Consider the following 21096-nt stretch of genomic DNA (forward strand, 5'->3'; position numbering starts at 1 on the left):
AGCTCAGAGCCTGGAGCCTGTTTCAGAGTCTGTGTCTCCCTCTCTCTGACCCTCCCCTGCTCACGCTGTCTCTCTCTCTCTCTCTCTCTCTCCTAGAAATAAATAAAAACATTTAAAAAAAACTAAAAAAAAAAAAAAAAAAATAGGCACATTTGGATTTTGCTTTTGAGAAGGATATAGAACATCATGACAGACCAATACTCTTAACAAGTAGGGAAAAACTAATAAACTATAAAAATTATTTTTATGAGGGAACTGTGGGAGCAATACAAATTTTGGATTATTTAAATTCCACAGAGAAAAAAGCCCTTCTGAGGTTATCTGACAATCGCTGGCTGATTTCTTCCCTAGAGGTCTTTACAAATTCTTGGTGTAGGCTGAAGAATAAGATTTGAGTCACCTAGAGGAACTCTAGTTGAGAAAAGATAAACTAGTAGAGCTTTTCATGGTCTCACAGGGAGGTCATGACAATGTGAAAACTAAAAGAACCCCAAACACAAGGATGATTCTTTCTAAGAAACATTTCCTGGGTTCCTGGGAAGTATGAGAGGTTTAAGGTCTAGGTCTGAAACTTCAAAAAGGCAGAATGAAATCTCTAATTCATGTTGTGCTTCAGAATAAAGTCCCACTAGGGAAAAAGGATCTACAACAAACACATAAGTAGTCTTCCCACAAGAAACATGTCAGAATTTAGGATGCATGAGTGGTAGCCTAAGCTAAGTTCAAAATCTCCAAAGGGAAGTTTCAGAGCTAAGAAGACAGAGACCTGCTTTTCCATCAAAAGTTTAGAAAAGTTATGCCAAAGGAACAGGGACAAACCAAAGGCAGACTGAGTTTTATTAAAACATCAACCTAGGGATTACTCATCTAAATCTCTGACTGAACAGAGATGACTAGCTCCTATCCAAACAGAGGGATGCCCTCACTGATGAAAGATAACATGTGCAAAATGCAGTATCTAAAATTATGAACTTTTTGGATAGGTTTATTAGCAGACTAGACACATGAGAAGAGAGAACTACTAAACTCTAAGATGATCAATAGCAAATAGCTGATCTGAAGCACCAAAGTAAAAAAAAAAAGAATGGAAAAAATAAAACAATGTATAAGAGACCAATGAGCCATGCTTAAATGGAGTAGAAGAATAAGAGAAGACAGAGAATGGGGCAGAGTAATATCTGAGAAATTAAGGAACAGCTAAGCAATCTCCTCAAACTAACAAAGACATCAACCTTCAGAAAAGTTCAGTGAACCCCAAACAAGACAAATGTCAAAAAAAATCATACCTAGAAACAAATCAGTTAAACTGTTGAAAGTAAAACAACACGGGGAACCTGGTGGCTCAGTTGATAGAACATGTGATTCTTGAGCGTGGGGTCATGAGTTTGAGCCTCCCATTGGGGGCAGAGTTTACTTAAAAGAAAAAGCATGATAAAAATCTTAATGGTGGTCAGAGGAAAGACAGATGAATTTGAAAGCAATAGTAAGACAAACAAGTAATTTTTAACAGAAACTATAGATGCAAGAGTCAATGGAACAACATCTTCCAATTTGGCAAGCTAAAATTCTACACCCAGTAAAGAGTCATCAATCAAACAGTCAACCAATCAGGACATTTTCAGAACCATCAAAGCTGAAAGAATCCTTTTCCATATGATTTTCACTAAAGAAATATGAAACGAAGTTCCTAAGTCTAAGAAAATTATCTCAGATAAAAGGATAAAACTTCAGAAGTAAAGGCTACCCCAAATGATAAGTATGTCAATAAATAGAAGAGAATGCTAATACTTAAAATTTAGGAAAATAACAGCAATGCCTTACAAGTTGACATGTGTAGAGGTGAAAATATATGACAGCAGTATTTTTTCAAAAAGGGCAAAAGAGAAAGAAAATGAACTTAAATTGACCCATAGGATTACTGTTCACTTTGGGAAGTGGTAAGAGAACCAACTGTATGGTAGACTGTAATAAGACAATGATGTTAATTAAAATCAAATGTAACTACTGAAAAAAAAAGAATATGTAACTAAAAAGTTAATGGAGGAGAAAAAATGGAATGAAAAATGCTTGATAAATCCAAAAGAGGTCAGGAAAAGAATAAAGGAACAAGGAATATGTGGGACAAATAGAAAACAAATAGTGAAATGACAAAATTAAACTTAAAAATATCCATAACTGGGGGCACCTGGGTGGCTCAGTCAGTTAAGTATCTGAGTCTTGATATGGGCTCAGGTCATGAACTCACTGTTGTGAAACTGAGTCATGTGTTGGGCTCTGCCCTCGGTGTGGAGCCTGCTTGAGATTCTCTGTCTCCCTCTCCCTCTGCCTCTCCCCTGTTTGCGTGTTGTCTCTCTCTCTCTCAAAAAAAAGGAAAGAAAACTAATTGTATTAAATGTAATTGGACTAGCAATCCACTGGAAAAAAAAAAAAGACTATCAGATTGGATTGAAAATAAAACCAGTGAACCAATTATATGCCATCTGTAAGAGACAGACTTTAAATATAAGGACAGAGGTTGAAAGAAGAAGGATGAAAAATGATATCACACAAACACTAACCGATGAAAGCTGGAGTAGCTATATTATACCACACAAAGCAGAAGTTCTAGTTCTGGTAATGACAGAGGAGATCATATCAGACTAAGCCTCCTACAGGTAACAATTATACTCTGTTAAAAATATAAAAACAATAATCTTGAGGTGCCTGGGTGGCTCGGTTGGTTAAGTGTCCGGCTCTTGATTCAGTTCAGGTCATAATCTCACGGTTCACGGGTTTGAGCCCCATGCCAGGCTCTGTGCTGACATCATGGAGCCTGTTTGGAGTTCTCTCTTTTCTCCCCCTCTTTCTTCCTTTCCCCCACTTGCTCATGCTCTCTCTCTTTCTCATTCTTTCTCTCAAAATAAATAAATAATCTTAAACAAACAAACAAACAAACATAATCTTAAGGCTATAGAAAGCCACCAAAAGCAGAGGGGAGTCAACACGTGGAAAAAGAGAGCAGCTTGAGTGAGTTTCCCATTTTAATAGCTTTTCCACTGAGGACAGACCACAGTGGTGTTTTAATAAAGTGTGACAGAATTAGGAGACGAAATAGACAAACCTACAATTACAGTGGAGATTCTCATATCCTTTCCTCCGTAACTGATAGAACTAAAGAAAAAAAAATCAGCAAATAAATACATGAACAACACTATAACTATTTGCTCAAATTGACATTTATGTAACCTTATTCCCCCAAATCACAGTATATATAAGTGCACATATCATGTCCAACAAAAACAGACCATATGTTGGGCCAAAACGAAATCTCAATAAATTATAAATTCTAAAAAATTTTATATGACCACAACAAAACTAAATTGTAAATTAATAATAATAGTATATCTAGAGCAATTCCTAAACATTTGTAAATATTAGACAAAGGAGACTTTATAGCAAGAAGCATTTTAGAGACTAAGAGGGACTTGATATTCATAGGACCAGGCAACTTTTACAATTTTTAGAACTGATATCTGATCAAGTCTCTAGCTCTAACTGCCAATAATTAGGGAAATACAGGGGAACATAATGAGTGACAATTTGGTAATGCACTCAGCAAAATCAAGACGATCAGACACTCCTCAAAACAAATGGTCAGCTTTCTTCAACAAATATATTCAAGGGGGAAAAAAAATGAAGAGGAACCAATTGATTAAATAACTTAAGAAACATGGCTGCCTTCTGCCATATATGGACCTTGCCTGGCTCCTAATTCAAAGAAAAAAATGAAGAAAAAAGAGACTATAAGAGAATTGGGATACCTGATAGGATCTAAATGATACTTATTTAATAATGGTGTTACAGTATATTTCTAGAAAGTCTTTATCTTTTAGTGATATACCCTAAGATACCTATGAATAAAATGGGATGAAAAGATACAACATCAAGTGTTTCATTCAAACTAATCTAGGGGTAGGGATAGCAGGTAGAGAGGAAAGTATAGATGAAACAACATTAGACAATACTTGGAAATGAATTATGGCGTTGCTGGAACTTGTTCTACATTTCCCCCACGTGTGGATATGTATAAAATTCTATATTACAAAAGTTCCCTAAAATGTTCCCTAAAGCTCCCTAAAAACGAAAAGGAATATCACCACTTTGTCATGAGCTATGAAAGGTATTTTATTTTAAAGATAGATAGATAGATAGACAGATAGACAGACAGAACGACTGACATTCCTTCAAAAGTAATCTCACTCAACGTTGTTTCATCAGTACTTGGCATTTAATGATTCTTTGTGAAATATCCATTGAATGAATAAAAGGGAACAGGAATTAGTTACTTCAAGAGTGTATGTATGTGCATGTGTGTATGTGCATGTGTGTACATGCTCGTGTGAAATTTCCCTAATTAATAATGATACTGAATACTTTTTCATAAGTTTATTCTCTATTTAGATTTTCTTTTGGACAGAAAGCCTGTACATGTCACTAAGAGAAAAACAATAGCAATCTGTAAGTCCTCTTTCAGCGCTCTGGATAAATACCTACTATCAATTATGTGGTTGCAATTTTTTTCCCATTTTGTAGCTTATCTTCACTTCTTAATAGTGTCTACTGATGTATAAAAAATCTTAATTTTAATATAGTCAAATAATTAAATGTCTTCCATTTTAGTTATTGCTTTTTTATCTTGTCTGAGAAAACAATTCCTAGTCTGGGATCATGAAGTAATATCCTTACACATATCTTTAAAGCTTTATTGTTTTATTTCTTTCACATTTTAGTTTTATGATTTATCTGGAATCCAGGTTTTGACTACAGTTTGAATTAGGATTCCAATTTTCTCTCTCTAAATAGATACCTTTATCTCAATAAAATTAATTTAAAATTTTCATACTTTTATCAATGCCTACAATTCCCTTATTCATGAATATGTCACCTGCATATGCATAGGTCTGCAAGATGTTCTGCTGGAATGAAACAAAGCAATTTTCAAATGATAAGGCACAAGCTTTTTGATTTTTCTTTCTAGCATCAGAAGATTATCCTGCATTCTTAATGAAAACTGCAATCATAGAAACAGTAACAACTTCAAATAAACCCATAGGTTCAGTAAACTGTTCCAAATTTATCTAAGAGAGATGGCTGTTTGGAACTAAAACTCTGTAAGATTGGAATCACTACTTCTCTCTTTGGTAGTCTGATTTATTTCTAGTTCATTCATTCATTAAACAAAGTTGCAGATACAAGGATAAAACAGTCCTTGCTGTTGAGAAACTTAACTATCTAGAGGAGATGCCATTCCAGTAAAGAAACAAACACAATCTCTTAAGATAAATTCTATCATCCATGACACAGACAGGCAAAAGATGCTACGAAAGGAAAGAGGAGAAGGCAGTCTTCTATTAGGATTGAGTTTCCTGTGTTGGCAAGAATGGTGGAGAGGTGGGAGTTGAGGAAGGCAGAGATAACATCCTGAATTGATTTATGTCACACTAAGGAGTCTGGATAGAGTGTATGATGGGGTAGCATGGAGAGCTTCTCAATTCCCTAATTTGCATTTTGGAAAGTTAGAAATGAGGAACAATTTTAGGCACTCACAAGGTTAATAACTTCAACAATGTATATTTATCTAAAAGAAACATTATGGATCCTACCTATGAACAAAATGAAAACCTACTATCTATGGAAGTTTAAGGAGTAAAGGGCTTAAAGTGAGAAGTTGCCTGCAACTGCTTCTGAACATACAACAGATTAAGGAGAAAAGGAATACAGACTGACGTTTCAAGTGTACATACCTATAGCAAGATGCTCCATTGGGACATTCAGGCCGCTCATCAGCCTCATCTCGACACATGACTTGTACACCTCCATAATCACTATCACCAGGGTGACTGAAGTGTTGAAAATGAACAGGATTCTTCCTGAGAAGGTGGCAAATATACGGTCAGAAAAAATAATTAATAGGGTATACTAGGATTCTAGATATACCACAAAAAAATAATTTATAAGATATGGCAGGAAACCAAGTAACACACATCTAATTATTCCAGAAATTGAACCAATGTGCTACACTGTTAAAAACAAGACTCATGACATCTAGTCAGTACAGAGCTTTCCTGGTACCAAAATAAAAGTATCATGGTGAATCATAAGCACAAGTAGCAAAATATAAAAAAAAAAGCACTAGTAGGATGCCTTAAACACAGCTTACAATTCTCTTGATATTTACATTATATATTGCAACTATTTATGAAGCCATCTTTCTAATATCTAAATAAGACATTAAATAAGCAAGTATTTAGGTCTGGGTGATTAAATTCTCAAGTCTGGATTGCCTAGTTCATGTCTTTGCATTAATCAGCATGTCTACATATGAAACATTTAATTCCCCCACTGTATCTTGAAAGCCTCAAGCAGGATTCGCAGTAATGAATATTGAGAAAGTGCCAGCCAGTAGAAACATGATAAAGCTCCTAACCTTTAGGCCAATGTATTTTATTAAGCTTTAAACACACATGTATCACATAGCTACATGCTACTGAAACAACAGAATTTCGTGCTACCTGTAATTTTATTTTACCTGTAGCAGTTTGCCCCATACATACAGGATGTCCTCTTGATTTTGTTTTCTTCAGAACCTTGTGGAACTGAATCAGTTGCCTCTGCATGCAAAGTTTCAGGATTGGGGAGATCAGAGCTGGACTCAGGAGGAGATCCTTCAGACTCCTCGTGGAAGGATTTGCCCTGGACACTCAAGTAACTCTCAGAACAGTCCATCACCTTGCCTTCTTTATTTCGTGTTCCTTTCGTAATAATCTTATGTTCAGGAATCTTACCAAGTTCCTCTACTGGGATTTCATTTCTCTGTGTATTAGCCTTCACATTATTCACTTCTGCATTACCTAATATGATTGCAGAAGATGACTGCAGCATTTCCTACAAGATAAATCAGAAAAAAGATATTAGAAATAAATGAAACATGCTTTAAAAGAAATATGTAAATTTAATAAAAGGCATGAAATTGGAAGATTCATTCAATATTACATTTTTTAAACTTTAAGATTCACATTCTAAAGTTATTAAAAAATGCCATTTTCCATGTCTCTAATCTGATAACTTTAAAATAATCTACAGTTACTAGAAAAGGAATATACAGCTATATCAAACCTTTATAATCATGTCAAACATTCACTGAAAAATAACCAGAAAAATACAAATGAAACATAAGAGGACACAACCTTGCTTCCATTTCAATATAATCTTTCTCCCTAAAACTACCAGTCTTTTAAATTTCCCATTCAATAATAGCTCTTAACTTGAGCTATCTTTATAATTTCTGTTATTGCAAAACTTTATTTCTACCCTCTAAATACAACCATGACTTTTTTTTCTTTCATAGTTTATTGTCAAGTCGGTTTCCATATAACACCCAGTGCTCATCCCAACAAGTGCCCTCTTCCATGCTCATCACCCCCCTTCCCCTCTCCCCCACCCCATCAGCCCTCAGTTTGTTCTCAGTATTCAAGAGTCTCTCATGGTTTGCCTCCCTCTCTCTCCCCAACTATTTTTTCCCCTTCTCCTCCCCCATGGTCGTCTGTTAAGTTTCTCCTGATCCACTTATAAGTAAAAACGTATGGTATCTGCCTTTCTCTGCCTGACTTATTTCGCTCAGCATAACACCCTCAAGTTCCATCCACGTTGCTACAAATACAATCATTACTTTTTCCCTTTAGCTGAATGATAAAATTGCTCCTCCCTCATAGAAAAATTTGTATGAAGCTGTGTTATGACAAACTCTGAAAATTAATGACTCACTTGAAATGGTCTGAATAAAAGTTTCAGTTTAACCAGAAGGTGTTTTGAACAAAGTAAATATTCTCATTATCACTGCAGAACCTTTTTAATCTGTGCTTACCCCAAGGAACAATAAGCCTAGTCCTATCCTATTAAAAATGACTTCTTAATTACTTATACATCCTGTGGAGTGGAAATATTGCTCAGATAAACTTCAGTGTTCCTGGTAACCACTTCTAGGATGTGTTGTGTCATACCAGGTATATAGGAAGATTCAAACCAATCTATAGCTAAAGACTCATGTATGCTGGCCTGCCATCTGGAGAAAGCTGGTTTTGATATTACTTAATATCCAATGGCTCAAATTTCCTGAGAAGATACTAATTAGTATGACTTCTTTGGGACTAATTACTTAAATGTTTTGATAGTCTTTTCTTTTTTAAGAAACATAGTATGTAACTTTAAAATGCAATCCAAACTAACTAAAGACCTTGCAAAAGGAATCTAGTTCTTATCATGTTTCTTGTATAGTAATAAATAACCCCTAGGAAAGGCAGTGGTTTGGGTACCTCTTGGAGCTGACCCTCAGCTAGTGGCATTCATGCCACACCTGTCTAAAACACACATTCTTTTCTCACAAGCTGCTCAGTTACACCCCACTCTCATCTCCCTCCAATACATGACTAAGTGACACATGCCAGGGACTGGAACTCTGCGTGGGATTGGGGCAATCCTGACCCATCTCCCCTCATAGCAGTTCCCCACTGGGTCAACTCACCGATTTCCTTTCTGTTTAAGTAGAAGTAGGGTAGGTTAGCAGATATCCAATGAAATGCCTGTCTCTTGTTCCTACTGGTATCTCTAAATTCCACAATGAATTCTCTTATAGTTTGGGTTTTAAAAAGAACATAACATCTCTCTACAAACACAGCATTCCCCAAATTTAAGAATTTTCTGGCCCCTCAGTTTGTATAAAGCCTGGGGGTTGGGTGGTGAACATTTCTCAAACCTTTCAACAGGCTTCACAGGGAAAGGCCTGGCTATCACTGCTGGAGGCTCCTTTCAAACATGAGATACCTATACTTAGTACTTTTGTCCCCAGCTCTGGGCCTCAGCAGCAGTTTGGGGAGGATAGAGGGAAAAAATCCCACTCAACATCCTGTCAGTTACTAGAGGGAAAAAAAAAGGACACAACTAGGGAAGTAGTAAAATAAATTAGAATCCATTTTTACCATGAAACACTAAGCAGAGGTGAAAAATGAACAGATCTCTCTCTCTCTCTCCCGCCCTCCCTCCCCCTCTCTTTCTCTCTCTCTCTCTATGTATATGGATTTTTAAATTAAGAATAATGTATATATACTATGATTCCATTTAGCTTTTAAAAAATCCCTATATACCTATGTGTGTACTTACTTGTATAAATCCAAATAAAAGGTTAGAAGGATACAAACCAAAATATTAGTAAGGCCAATGGGATTGAAGGATAAGGCAAATCAAGATTCTCACTATGTTCCACATGCTCTGACAGTCTATTTTTTGACAACAGCATGTATTTTTTGCCATTTAAAAAATAAAAAACAAACCAAAGAAAATGAAATATAAGATATGAGATGTTTAACATTATTTCAACTCTCCCTACGGTTTCTTAAAATAAATCTTCACAAAGAGTAACTTTAACATGATAATTTATTCTAAAAGAAAAATGAATGATAAAGACACAGATATCAATACTGTGGATTAGGTGTTCTCAAATATATTTTAAGAGGCACAAAAGCTGGAATTCATAATGTTCTTTATTGAACTTCATGAAATATTGATACTCAGTAGACCCTTGGCATTCAAGAATTTAACATTCATGGTTTCAATTATTTATAAATGATCCCAAAAATCCATTACATGCAGTAATTTGTAAGTTTGCTGAGACATAAATTCGACCTGTGCCAGTTACAAAGTTCAGGGGCCAAAGCCACTGAACTGGCGGGGGAGGGACAGGAAAGATGCAAGGTACTCTGTACTTGGAAGAAGCAGGAGAAAGGCAGAAAGGGCCATATTCTATAAACACCCACACTGCTTATTTCTTAGATTTGATGAAAATGTGAAGAATGAAATGGGGGAGGCTGAAGATTCAAGATATAGAACCCAGATTCCCTTCACTATAAAAATATATGCTAGAGGCCTCAAGGATCAAGGAGCATGGAGTTAGTATAAGGTGACCCTGGTGCTGGGAGGTGGCTGGAATGTACTATTAAGGCTATCAAAATAGTCTGTTAACCCAGCAAGCCCTCCCTTGTCCCTAAACCATCTGAAGTTTTAACGTGCCAGAAAGGACAGGATAAAGAACTTCTTGCCAATTCAAGTTCATTGAAGTAATTCGTTACCCTTGGGAAGAATGTCTGTACCAAGTTGCCTTAAAAGTCCTGCATTAGTTTTATTAGCACCCACATACTAAGGATTCAAAAATCCCAACCTCCAGGGTACCTGGGTGGTCAATCGGTTAAACATCTAACTCTTGATTTCAGCTCAGGTTATGATCTCACAGTTCATGAGTTCGAGCCCTATATCAGGCTCTGTGCTGACAATGCAGAGCCTGCTTGGGATTCTCTCTTTCCCTATCTTTCTCTTTGCTCCTTCCCTGCTCATGCTTGCTCGTGCGCTCTCGCTCTCGCTCTCTCTCTCAAAAAAAATCCCAATTTCCAGTCCCAAATTCACTCTTGAGCTTCAAACTTATACTCAACTACGAGCTAGACATTTCTTCCTCAGTATCCTGCATACCTCAAACTCAAAATGTCAAAACTGAAATCCTTTCCTTGTAAGTTTCTGCCAACAGGACTTCTCCATCCATTCTAGCCAGAAACTTGGAAGTCTGTCTTTCACTCCTTTCCCTCACTCTGTCCAGATGCAAGCAACAAGTCCTGCAGTAGTGCTTCTTAAAGATTTCTCTAACCCAATGCCTTGTGCCATCCTTAATGGCACTAACCTCCATCAGATCCTCTTAATTTCTTGACTGAGATGTCCTCATCCCTCTGTCTTTTATTTTGTTCTCTTTCCATCTCTCTTCTAAAGAGTTGCCAGGATTATCTCTGTGGCCAAAAACATTTCAAGGTCCTTCTTCTACAACTGGTCCCCATTGCCAGCTCCAACCTCATCCCACATTGTCACCCAGCTTTATACCAAGAATTCTAAGAACAACAGTTCCCAGCATACTATTTGTACTCCCTCTGCTCCTGTACCTGCTGCCCATCTACGTGGATGGAATCCTTCCTCTACCTCTTCCGCACCTGGTTCATGCCTACTCCTCTTCTGTTAATATTCAACTCAGATCACTTATTTGAGGATCCCTTCCCTAGGAGTTGGCTTAGGCAGTCCACAAGGCTTGGATTAAGCAGTCCACAAGGCCTCGAGAAAAATCTATGTAGTGTCACATTATTTCATGTATTTAAGCATGTCCCCCACAAGACTATGAACTACTTATCAGCTATCTTATTCATTTTCTATCCAGATTCTAGCACATTACCTTGAATATAGCAGAAAGACTGCTGGTGTAATGATTATTACAATGGTCTTTAAAGTAAAAAATCGTATTTTGATTATCTGATTGGCCATTTCTTAACTTTTGACTTCGAACAAGTTGATTTAAACTCAGAGTCTCAGAGCACCTGGGTGGCTCAGTCAGTTGAGTGTCCGACTTTGAGTGTCATGATCTCGCAGTTCATGAGTTCAAGCCCCGTGTCAGGCTCTGTGCTGACAGTTCAGAACCTGGAGCCTGCTTCAGATTCTGTGTCTCTGTCTCTCTGCCCCTCCCCTGCTCATGCTTTCTCTCTCAAAAATAAATAAAAACATTAAAAAATAAAATAAACTCTCAGAGTTTCAGGTCTCTTGATCTGTAAACTATCAATCAACTTTCCACGATTTTCTAAAAAATTAAATAAGTATATCGTAAACAAGTATATCATAGTGGGTCTAGCCCATAATTAGGTTGTGTGTGTAAGTTGTTTTTATCAATATCATTATCAATGCCATTACATTACCACTATTTAATGCATGCTTACTGAATAAATAAATGAATAAAAAGATGTTTCTGTAGGGCTCATCAGAGCCATGCCATAAATGGTATTATATGGCCAGTCAGAAGCAAAGGATGTAGGATTCTTTGATGTAATAAACCAGTATCAAGGAGCTCTGGGGAATACAGACTTACTTAAGAGATGGCTGCACAAGAAAAGTTATAGTCTTCATCTCCCCTGCTATTTTCATAAAGAAGTATGAGTAAGACGCCACAGCAGGCATCTGTATACAGAGAAATGAAATATCTAACAGCCAGCATACTCATGTCAGCATTATTAGCATAGGGGAAGCTGCATATAAACACAGAACAGGCAGTGAAACCGGAAATGGCTCTCACTGACAAAGCCTCCACCTCCATATACTCCTATACTCTAAATGCACAACTTGCAAGTCTGCTTCTAAATAACACAGATATAACAGAAATTCCTCCTTAGTGCTGATTTTTACCTCCTCCGTGAAACAGACTTTCATTCCCGTCTATTAGACAGCTATCAGAGATATGCTACCATTGCCTCACTGCAAGCAGCTACACCCTTGTCAAACCTAATCCTCTGTTGTATTGAGAATATTTTCAATACCTCCTCCTCAATATGCTGTTAAGTCATCTGGCTCCGTTAGTTTTCTCTCCAAACTGTCTCTCCTATCCCTCACTTCTTTCTGGTCCCAATGCCACCGTTCTAGCTCGGGTCTTCATTCCCTGCGGCCTCCCCTGGCAGCTTCTTAGGTGGTTCCTGCCTCCATGTTACATACCATTGCTACAGCTATCTTCCTGACCACCTTACTCTCCTTCCCAAAAAGTCTCTGATGCCATACAATACAGTCCTGATTTCTATGCAGTCTGGTGTCAAGTGCCATCCTGATTTGTTTCCCAGTCTACTGTGGTGGCTTCTTCCCCTTAACCTGCCAACCCACATCCACACACATGTCCATGCAAGCATGCATGTGACACCCAGTGTAAATGTATACTAACGGGCCACACACACTTTCCTGCCTCTGTGCTTCTGCTCACACTGTGCCGTTCACTGATACTTCTTGCTGTCACGCCCACGTGCTAGCATGCCAGCCATCTTTCAACACCTAATACAAAATCTCCTTCAAAGACATTAAATAAGCATCTTTCTCCTCCCCTCAAACATACACCTTCCACCAAACTATAATATAAGCAGCAAACCCAAGGTATCTAACGTGCTCAAGACAAGTGAAGATAGTTTCAAAATACCACCCTACCTCCCAACCAGCTTTCAAGAATAAACAACCTATTTTTGGTGATGCCTTAAAGACTTTATTGAATACTTTGACCTTTTGATATTCTGGATGACTTTTTAAAAAATTCTTTCTGAATAACCCTGACTGCAGTCTTCAAGTTGGCAGAAAAAATGATATATCCAAACTACCAATAGGCCTGCATTACACTCTATGATCAGTTGTTCAGATTCATACTTTCTGAGAAAATACTTGCCAAATTGTTGGTTTTGCCAAATAAATCACTATAGCATCCTGATAAGGCAGAATAGCCTTTCTCTTCAGGATGCTCTAAATTGGGTATTTTTGTCCTCTTTATATCTCTTTAATATCTTACAACCTGAATGGACTTCTGGGATGCTCAGGGTTAACTGGCTAAGACTCCCAATGTGACTTAGGGACTTATGACCCCCATAGCTAGACCTAGAGGTCAAGATCATTCCACCTGCCATATCACCTAATACTATCAGTCCCAAGGCTCAAATAAGGGCATATTACTATAAGTACTCAAAGATTTAAATGTGAAATTTAGATCTGGGTCAGGCAAATATGGGTGGGGGGTGGAAATGGAGGTAAGATTACATTATTGTAAATTGTTAGTTTAATATGCCACCTTCTACAATGTCTAGTCAAGCCTATCAAACAAAAAAGCAGATGGGATTCAAGGTGGGAGCCCTAACTCAGATTAAAAGGAACAGACAGCAGCTGACTGGAGTACACTCAGGCCTCTTGGTCTGTCTGGAACTCATGTGGAACAGCATTCAGTAGAGCAAGGTATAGACTGAGGAGTCTGGCTCTAGGCCAAAATCCTATATGTGATCTTTCAAGTACAAGTTTAGACAATCACAAGTCTTTGGCTGGTAGGTTTCATGGGGGAAGCTTCCCTGCCCCTCCACCCCCCCATACAGACATAGTACACAGCCAGTATGTTACAGTTTTCTGGAGGGAGTTGTAAGTAAGGACTCAAGCCGTGCTGGACCAGGCATACTTATGGTACATTCCTTGCCCAGGTGCCTCCATCCAGAAGTCTCTTTGGAGAGGTGTGTATGGGAAGGGGGCGATTGGCTAAGGCCCTTCCCTGGGATCTCCACTGAGATTTCCCTATGGGGGGCCTTGGCTGAGGCACAGGCACTTTTCTCTACTCTGACTCAGTACCTTTCCACTCCTAGCTCTTCCTCTTCCTCCTGGTCGAGAAAGAGGCAGAAGCCTCTGGTTCAGGGATCCTCAGCAGTTAGAAGATTCTCCATACCTGTGCTGCTTCTACCTGACCCTTGCCAAGTGCTGTTCCTTGGAACAAAATGGAACACTGGGAAGCTGACAGCTCATTTCCCCCTTTGGTTGCACTGTCGCACTATGTGAAAAAAGGCTTGAGTCACTTTCAGTTTGGCTCTTTGTCCTAACTGACCACCTTGACAACAGAGGCCTGATTGATCAACAGAGGCCAAGTCAAAACAAGAGAATCCCCTCTAGATACACTGAAATTCTGAAAGTCCTTTCTTCCTCACATCTGCTCTTTCACCTTATGGTATACCCCAAGTGTTCCCAACTGTTCCAAAACTCATCTGTTAGGCTGATATCCACCAACTTAAAAACTACCAGTTTTCTCCCCTCTCTGATTTATCCAGATCTAACTATAGTATCGCCCCCAAATACAATGCCTACTATTTATTTCTTTCTCAACCGCCTTTCCTCCATCTGTCTGATAATAAGTACATATATAACCCAGAAAGGGATAATGAAACGACTTCATCTCCCCAACCATTATAAATGGTCTAAATGGAGATTTCATGACCCAAGTCCCTAGAACTTAACACAGAAGCAGCTACAGAGAAACTCCTTTTTCCTCTTAAGCTGAACAACTAGATGACACGAGCCTGGAGCTACCAGTGACCATGTTGTACTCAAGGTGAAACAAGCCTACCAACAGCAGTGAAGAACGATTAAAGAGGTAAAAATAGTAAAACCATAGACCAACATGATTGTGATCAAGCCCCTTGTCCCAGCTGGTCTTTTGGTCCATAGTTCTTGCTGTTTTCTTTTCCATTCCGGAAACTAAATTATTCCTCCATCTTTGTGTGATAGTCATCAAAGATGACTGCCAACAATTCTTTCCATCCCGTTATCCATTAGGCAGGGAAGTCCTTATCCCCTCCCCTTGAATCTAGCCTGGCCTGGTAACTTGCTCTGACCAAAAGAATGCAGCAGAAATGACAATGTACCAGTTTCAATCCTAGGCCTTAAGAGAAGGATGCTTCTACTTTCACTCCCTTGCAATCCAGCTGTCAGGTGAAGATGCTCAGCCTAGATTACTTAATCATTAAGTGGAGAAACAGAGGCCCAGCCAGCAACCAGCCATTCAATCAACCATTGTGGAAGCACCATTCATGTAACGAAAGCCATTTTGGATGTTCCAGCCTCTGCTGAGTTCCCAGCAGAATGTAGCCCAGCTCAACACGAAAAATGTGTCATGAAAGAACTGCCTATCCAGCCAACCCCTAGAATTATCAGAAATAATAAAACACTGTTAACTCACTACATATTAGGGTAGCTTGCTTCCCAGGAACAGTTAACACGCTTTATAATACTATTTGCTTAAGTTGTTTCAGTTAGGCTTCCTTCTGTTTTTTGTGACAGAGCAGTAATTAGATTATGTGAATTATGTAGATTATTTCTTCAACATTAGTAGATTCAAGTACCCTCATGTTCATTCCCAAATTGGACAATTACATAACCTGTAAGGAGCCGCGGAAAGATGTAAGAGAATTAATGAGAAATATGGACAATTTCAGAGCAATTATCTTCATGACCAGACATTGAGTCACAAAGCCTCTAGACAGTCTAATTTGTGTGGTAGAGAAATCCATTATACCCCAAATGGAAAGACTTACATTTGAGTCCTGAGGTCTCTAGCAATATGATCTTGGTCCGCAGTTTCCTCTAAGGTGTTAAATGATGGTACATCAGTAGCTCTCACCCTTCAGTGCCCTTAAAATTGTGGGAATTCATTTACAATAATACGATGCACAGGCCCTGCAGACCGACTGAATCAGGATCTCAGGAATACGGCCCAGGAGGGTGAAGGTGATTTCTGCCCCTTCTTTCCACTTCCTTTCTCACCAATTCTCCCCAAGAGAATGTGATTCTTTCTAAATTGACCCAAGTAAATTGACCCAAGTCTACTCTATAGGCCTGGCCAAACTGTTCGTAGTCCCTTGTAACTGGTAATCCTCCTGCCATTTGACTAAATAGGTGGGCCCAGCCTCTAGTTTTCTCTCACTTTTAACTTTTTTCCTCACTTGCTCCACACTATAGAAACTCCTCAGGACCAGCTGCCAACCAGTGTTAAAACTGAAACTGGACAGGGACAGAGCATGGCCCCCACTTTACCAGAGACACGTGCATAAAGGGTTATGAAAAGGTTATGGAAAATTGAGGCTTATTTCTCCTGTACTAGGAGAGGTGAATCTCCCTCAGAAACCCTAAGGAAGAGCAATCAATTGGCCAAGTAGAGCTCTGGCATTCCTGGGACCTGGCTTCCCAGCAACAGTTAACACGCTTTATAATACTATTTGCTTAAGGGGCGCCTGGGTGGTTTAGTTGGTTAAGCGTCTGACTTTCATTAGGTCATGATCTCGCGGTTCGTGGGTTCGAGCCACGCGTCGGGCTCTGTGCTGACTGCCAGCTCAGAGCCTGGAGCCTATTTCAGAGTCTGTGACTCCCTCTCTCTCTGACCCTCCCCTGCTCACGCTGTCTCTCTCTCTCTCTCTCTCTCCTAGAAATAAATAAAACATTAAAAAAATTTTTTTAAAAATACTATTTGCTTAAGTTGTTTCAGGTAGGTTTCCTTCTGTTTATAACAGAGGCCTAATTAGATTATGTGAATTATGTAGATTACTTCTTTAAAGTTAGATCAAGCACCCTCGTGTTCACTCCCAAAATGGACAATTACATAGCCCGTAAGGAGCTGCAGAAAGATGTAAGAATTAATGAGAAATATGGACAATTTCAGAGCAATTATCTTCATGACCAGACATTATTAGAGTCACAAATCTTGTAGACAGTCTACTTTGTGTGTCTTCAAAATCTCACAAATACCTCAAATATCTTGGATCTGTTTACTGCTCACTACTCCCTGCAATCTATCAATTAAGAAAGTGTTCTTAAGTTTTACTTGTAATTACCAAGCTTGGGTAATGAGTTGAGATAAACATAGCAAAATATATATACTACAAATTTTCTTCTGAAAAAAATAATCTTTCTTCTTGGAAACAAAAGGCAGTCATATTAATATGTTCAGAGAATAGAGCATATGAGGGCTCAAAGTAAACAAGTTTTATCTTAATAGCTTTAATGGTCAATATATGTGAGTTAGAAAACATTTTGTTTATTAAACCTGACTCCACAAGTAAGCAAAGGAGTTGACCACACAGGGATTAGATCCCACTTCCCTAGCTGGAAGAAACGATCCAGTGAGAAGCCAGATCTTTTCTAATGAGGCAGGAGTGAGGTGAGTACTATATAAAAGGCCCAACCCTCTGGAACACCTGATAGCATTTCAATCAGCCCAGTGTACACTATTCTAAAACCAATCCTACTCCTTTGGCTCCCACCAAGACTAAAAAGATGAGGCCCCACAGGGCTCTGCCACAGGACTACAGATCGCAAAAAAATGTTACCTAAAGCCACCCCTCTCTGAAGAGGAAAAACACCTGAACTTTCCGCCCTGGGGCTTGCTCACCCATGCTCTCTCTCTTTCTCTAATTCTCTCATTTTAAATGCATCCAATAATAGGTCCCATTTTCATTAAGTACCCAGTATTAAAGAATGCTTAAGTCAGCCAAACAATTGTAATGAGTTAGCAAAAACTGAAAGACGAAAGAGAAGGTTTCTAAATATTGTAAATTAGCCCAGAAATAATCCTGCAATAGACTATTAAGAACTAGCCTATCAGTTGTTCTTCACAGGTATCAAGAAACAGGTGGCTACATGCAGTCTGAGGATGACTAATGAAATAGAAGAAACCAGGTTTTCAGAATGGAGGTACCAATTACAACCAGAGTCAAGTGGTCTCCATTTTTTTTCCAGTCTGAAAATTTCTAAATTAAATAGGTATGTTTTCTACAAAGCAAGTATTATATTAGTTTTTGTAAGCCAAAAAAACCTGGTCTAGTTTTTATCTTCATAAACTCAGTAATAAATAGCAGTTTGGGTTTTTCCTTGCTGCATACAACATATAATTCTCATCTAGAACACTTGATGAAGAAAATAAATGATCAAGTAATAAATATTTTTAAAGATTTTGTTTTTAAGTAATCTCTACACCTGTGGGGCTCGAACTACAACCTCATGATCAAGAGTCACATACTCTAGGGGCACTGGAGTGGCTCAGTCAGTTAAGTGTCCAACTTCAGCTCCAGTCATGATCTCGCGGTTCAGAGTTCGAGCCCCACGTCAGGCTCTATGCTGGTAGCTCAAAGCCTGGAGACTTCCTTGGATTCTGTGACTCCGTGTCTCTCTCTGCCCCTGCCCCACTCACACGTCTCTGTCTCTCAAAAAATAAATAAACTTTAAAAAAAATTTTTAAAAATTTAAAAAAGAGTCACACACTCTACCAAAGGAGCCAGCCAGGCACCCCCAAATAATAATTTTTTAAAAAATCACCTTGGATGAAATGACACACTCTTCCTGATCAGCATTTTTGCACTTTTTCCCTGTGTCTTGCTCTGCTGATGTACCTTTTGAACTTCCTGATGAAATTAATCGCTTTTTGCAGATTCCTTCTTTTCCACTTCCCTGGATTATATTATCTTAAACACATACAGAAAGAAAAAGAAAAAAATTATCTCTTTTATCTTCAAAGGTTAATAATCAGAAAGAAAAAGGAAGGAATAAAGGAAGGAAAGAAATAGGTAGATTAAAAGGCAATTAAAAGTAAAGTTCCATTTATATTAATGCCATCTTGAAAACACTTATTTGCAAATCTCAAAAAAGTATTAAGCAGCACTTTGGCCAGGAGCTCCAGCCCTGGAGAGAGTCAGGCCAAGATGCTAACGTGAACAGGTGCCATCCGTGAACTGCTTCACCTTGCCTCTCCGAACTCTGCTTTTATCATCCCAAACAAGGGAATTAAAATAATAACTCATAAAGTTACCAGGAGTAAATGAGGTATGATATTTAAACTATGTGGCAGAGTACTTGATATGTGTTAAGTATTCATTTTTATTTTAGCATTGAATTTCTCTAATAGAAAATTTAACATATAGTTAGCCAATGAATTTTACATAGAACTATTGAGCTCCCAACATCCACAGTGAGAAATTAAACTTAATAACAGATTAGGAACCCAAAATTACCCAAAAGGGAGAGAGACCTTCACAAACTTCACCAATATAGAAAATAATTATGTCTCAATAACAATGGACATTGTATCCCATATAATACTTAGCCAAGGTGCAATATAGTTGGCAAACCTAAGTCAGTATCATATTTTGTTAATAAATCCATGAGCCTTCAAAAAAAAAATCTACTCTTTTTAAGAAGACAATCTTCATGCTTAATTATCTGTCTCCCCTACCATCAAATGACAACTTCATAAGGGCAGGAACTTTATGTGCTTTGTTCACTGTTCCCTCTTTGTGTCTCCAGCACCTAGAAATATGCCTCTCATAAAACTGGTGCTCGGTAAATATCTGACTAAACAAATTGTGAACATAAACAGAATTGGCAATCAGCAAGACTAGAAGGCAACCGACAGAATGGGAGAAGGTATTTGCAAATGACATATCAGATAAAGAGTTAGTATCCAAAATCTATAAAGACCTTACCAAACTCAACACGCAAAAAACAAATAATCCAGTGACGAAATGGGCAAAAGACACGAATAGAATAGACACTTCTCCAAAGAAGATATCCAGAGGGCCAACTGACACATGAAAAAATGCTCAACACTACTCATCATCAGGGAAATACAAATCAAAACCACAATGAGATACCAACTCACACCTGTCAGAATGGCTAACACTAACAACTCAGGCAACAACAGATGTTGGCAAGGATGTGGAGAAAGAGGTCTCTTTTGCACTGCTGGTGGGAATGCAAACTTGTGCAGCTACTCTGGAAAACAGTGTGGAGTTTCCTCAAAAAATTAAAACTAGAACTACGCTATGACCCAGCAATTGCACTACTAGGTATTCATCCAAGGGACACAGGTATGCTGTTTCGAAGGGGCACATGCACCCTAATGTTTATAGCAGCACTATCAACAACAGCGAAAGTATGGAAAGAGCCCAAATGTCTATCAACAGATGAATGGATCAAGAAGATGTGGTGTATATGTATGTATGTATGTGTATATATATATATGTATATATATATGTATATATATACACACACACACACAATGGAGGATTACTCGGGAGTCAAAAAGAATGAAATCTTGCATTAGCATCTATGTGGGTGGAACGAGAGGGCATTATGCCAAGCGAAATTAGTCAGAGAAAGACAAATGTCACATGACTTCACTCATATGAGGACTTTAAGATACAAAACAGATGAACATAAGGGAAAGGAAGCAAAAATAATATAAAACAGGGAGGGGGACAAAACATAAGAGACTCTTAAATATGGAGAACAAACAGAGGGTAGCTGGAAGGGGAATGCGCTAAATGGAATTAAGGAATCTACTCCTGAAATCATTGTTGCACTATAAGCTAACTAACTTGGATGCAAATTTTTAAAAAATACAAAAAGAAAAAATGAATAGTGGTATGGAAACATAACCACAAATGTAGTGAACAGACTCTACGAGGCAATGATTTTTCAATCATTGTGGCATAACGATTTTATGTTCATGATGACATTAGTTAGGAATCTAGGAATTCCCACTGGAAGACACATGAAGTAGAAATTTCACCCTTCTTCAGCAGTCCCCTCTAAGTGTATTAATGTTCCATTCGTGCAGTTATTCTCAGCTTCAAATCACTCTTTCTAGAAATAGGCAGGTTTAAT

General features: G+C 38.2%; 1 protein-coding gene across 4 annotated transcripts in view; it reads right to left on the minus strand.

Annotated features, from left to right (window-relative positions):
- Positions 1 to 21096, minus strand: part of APLF (aprataxin and PNKP like factor) — an 81901-nt gene that overhangs the window by 20778 nt on the left and 40027 nt on the right. For 2 of the 4 annotated variants that reach the window (XM_077766382.1, XM_077766383.1), the window contains 3 exons: positions 18751 to 18896; positions 6569 to 6924; positions 5784 to 5909 (listed from right to left, as the gene is read on the minus strand). In XM_077766382.1, the coding sequence (XP_077622508.1) occupies positions 5784 to 5909; positions 6569 to 6924; positions 18751 to 18896 (628 nt within the window). Of the gene's footprint in view, positions 1 to 3100; positions 3151 to 5783; positions 5910 to 6568; positions 6925 to 18750; positions 18897 to 21096 lie in introns of all 4 variants that reach the window. The other 2 variants (XM_077766384.1, XM_077766385.1) reach the window with 2 other exon arrangements.

Source organism: Crocuta crocuta, unplaced genomic scaffold (genome assembly GCF_008692635.1).
Source record: "Crocuta crocuta isolate KB4526 unplaced genomic scaffold, BGI_CrCroc_1.0 scaffold113, whole genome shotgun sequence".
In the NCBI taxonomy this organism is placed as follows: Eukaryota; Metazoa; Chordata; class Mammalia; order Carnivora; family Hyaenidae; genus Crocuta; species Crocuta crocuta.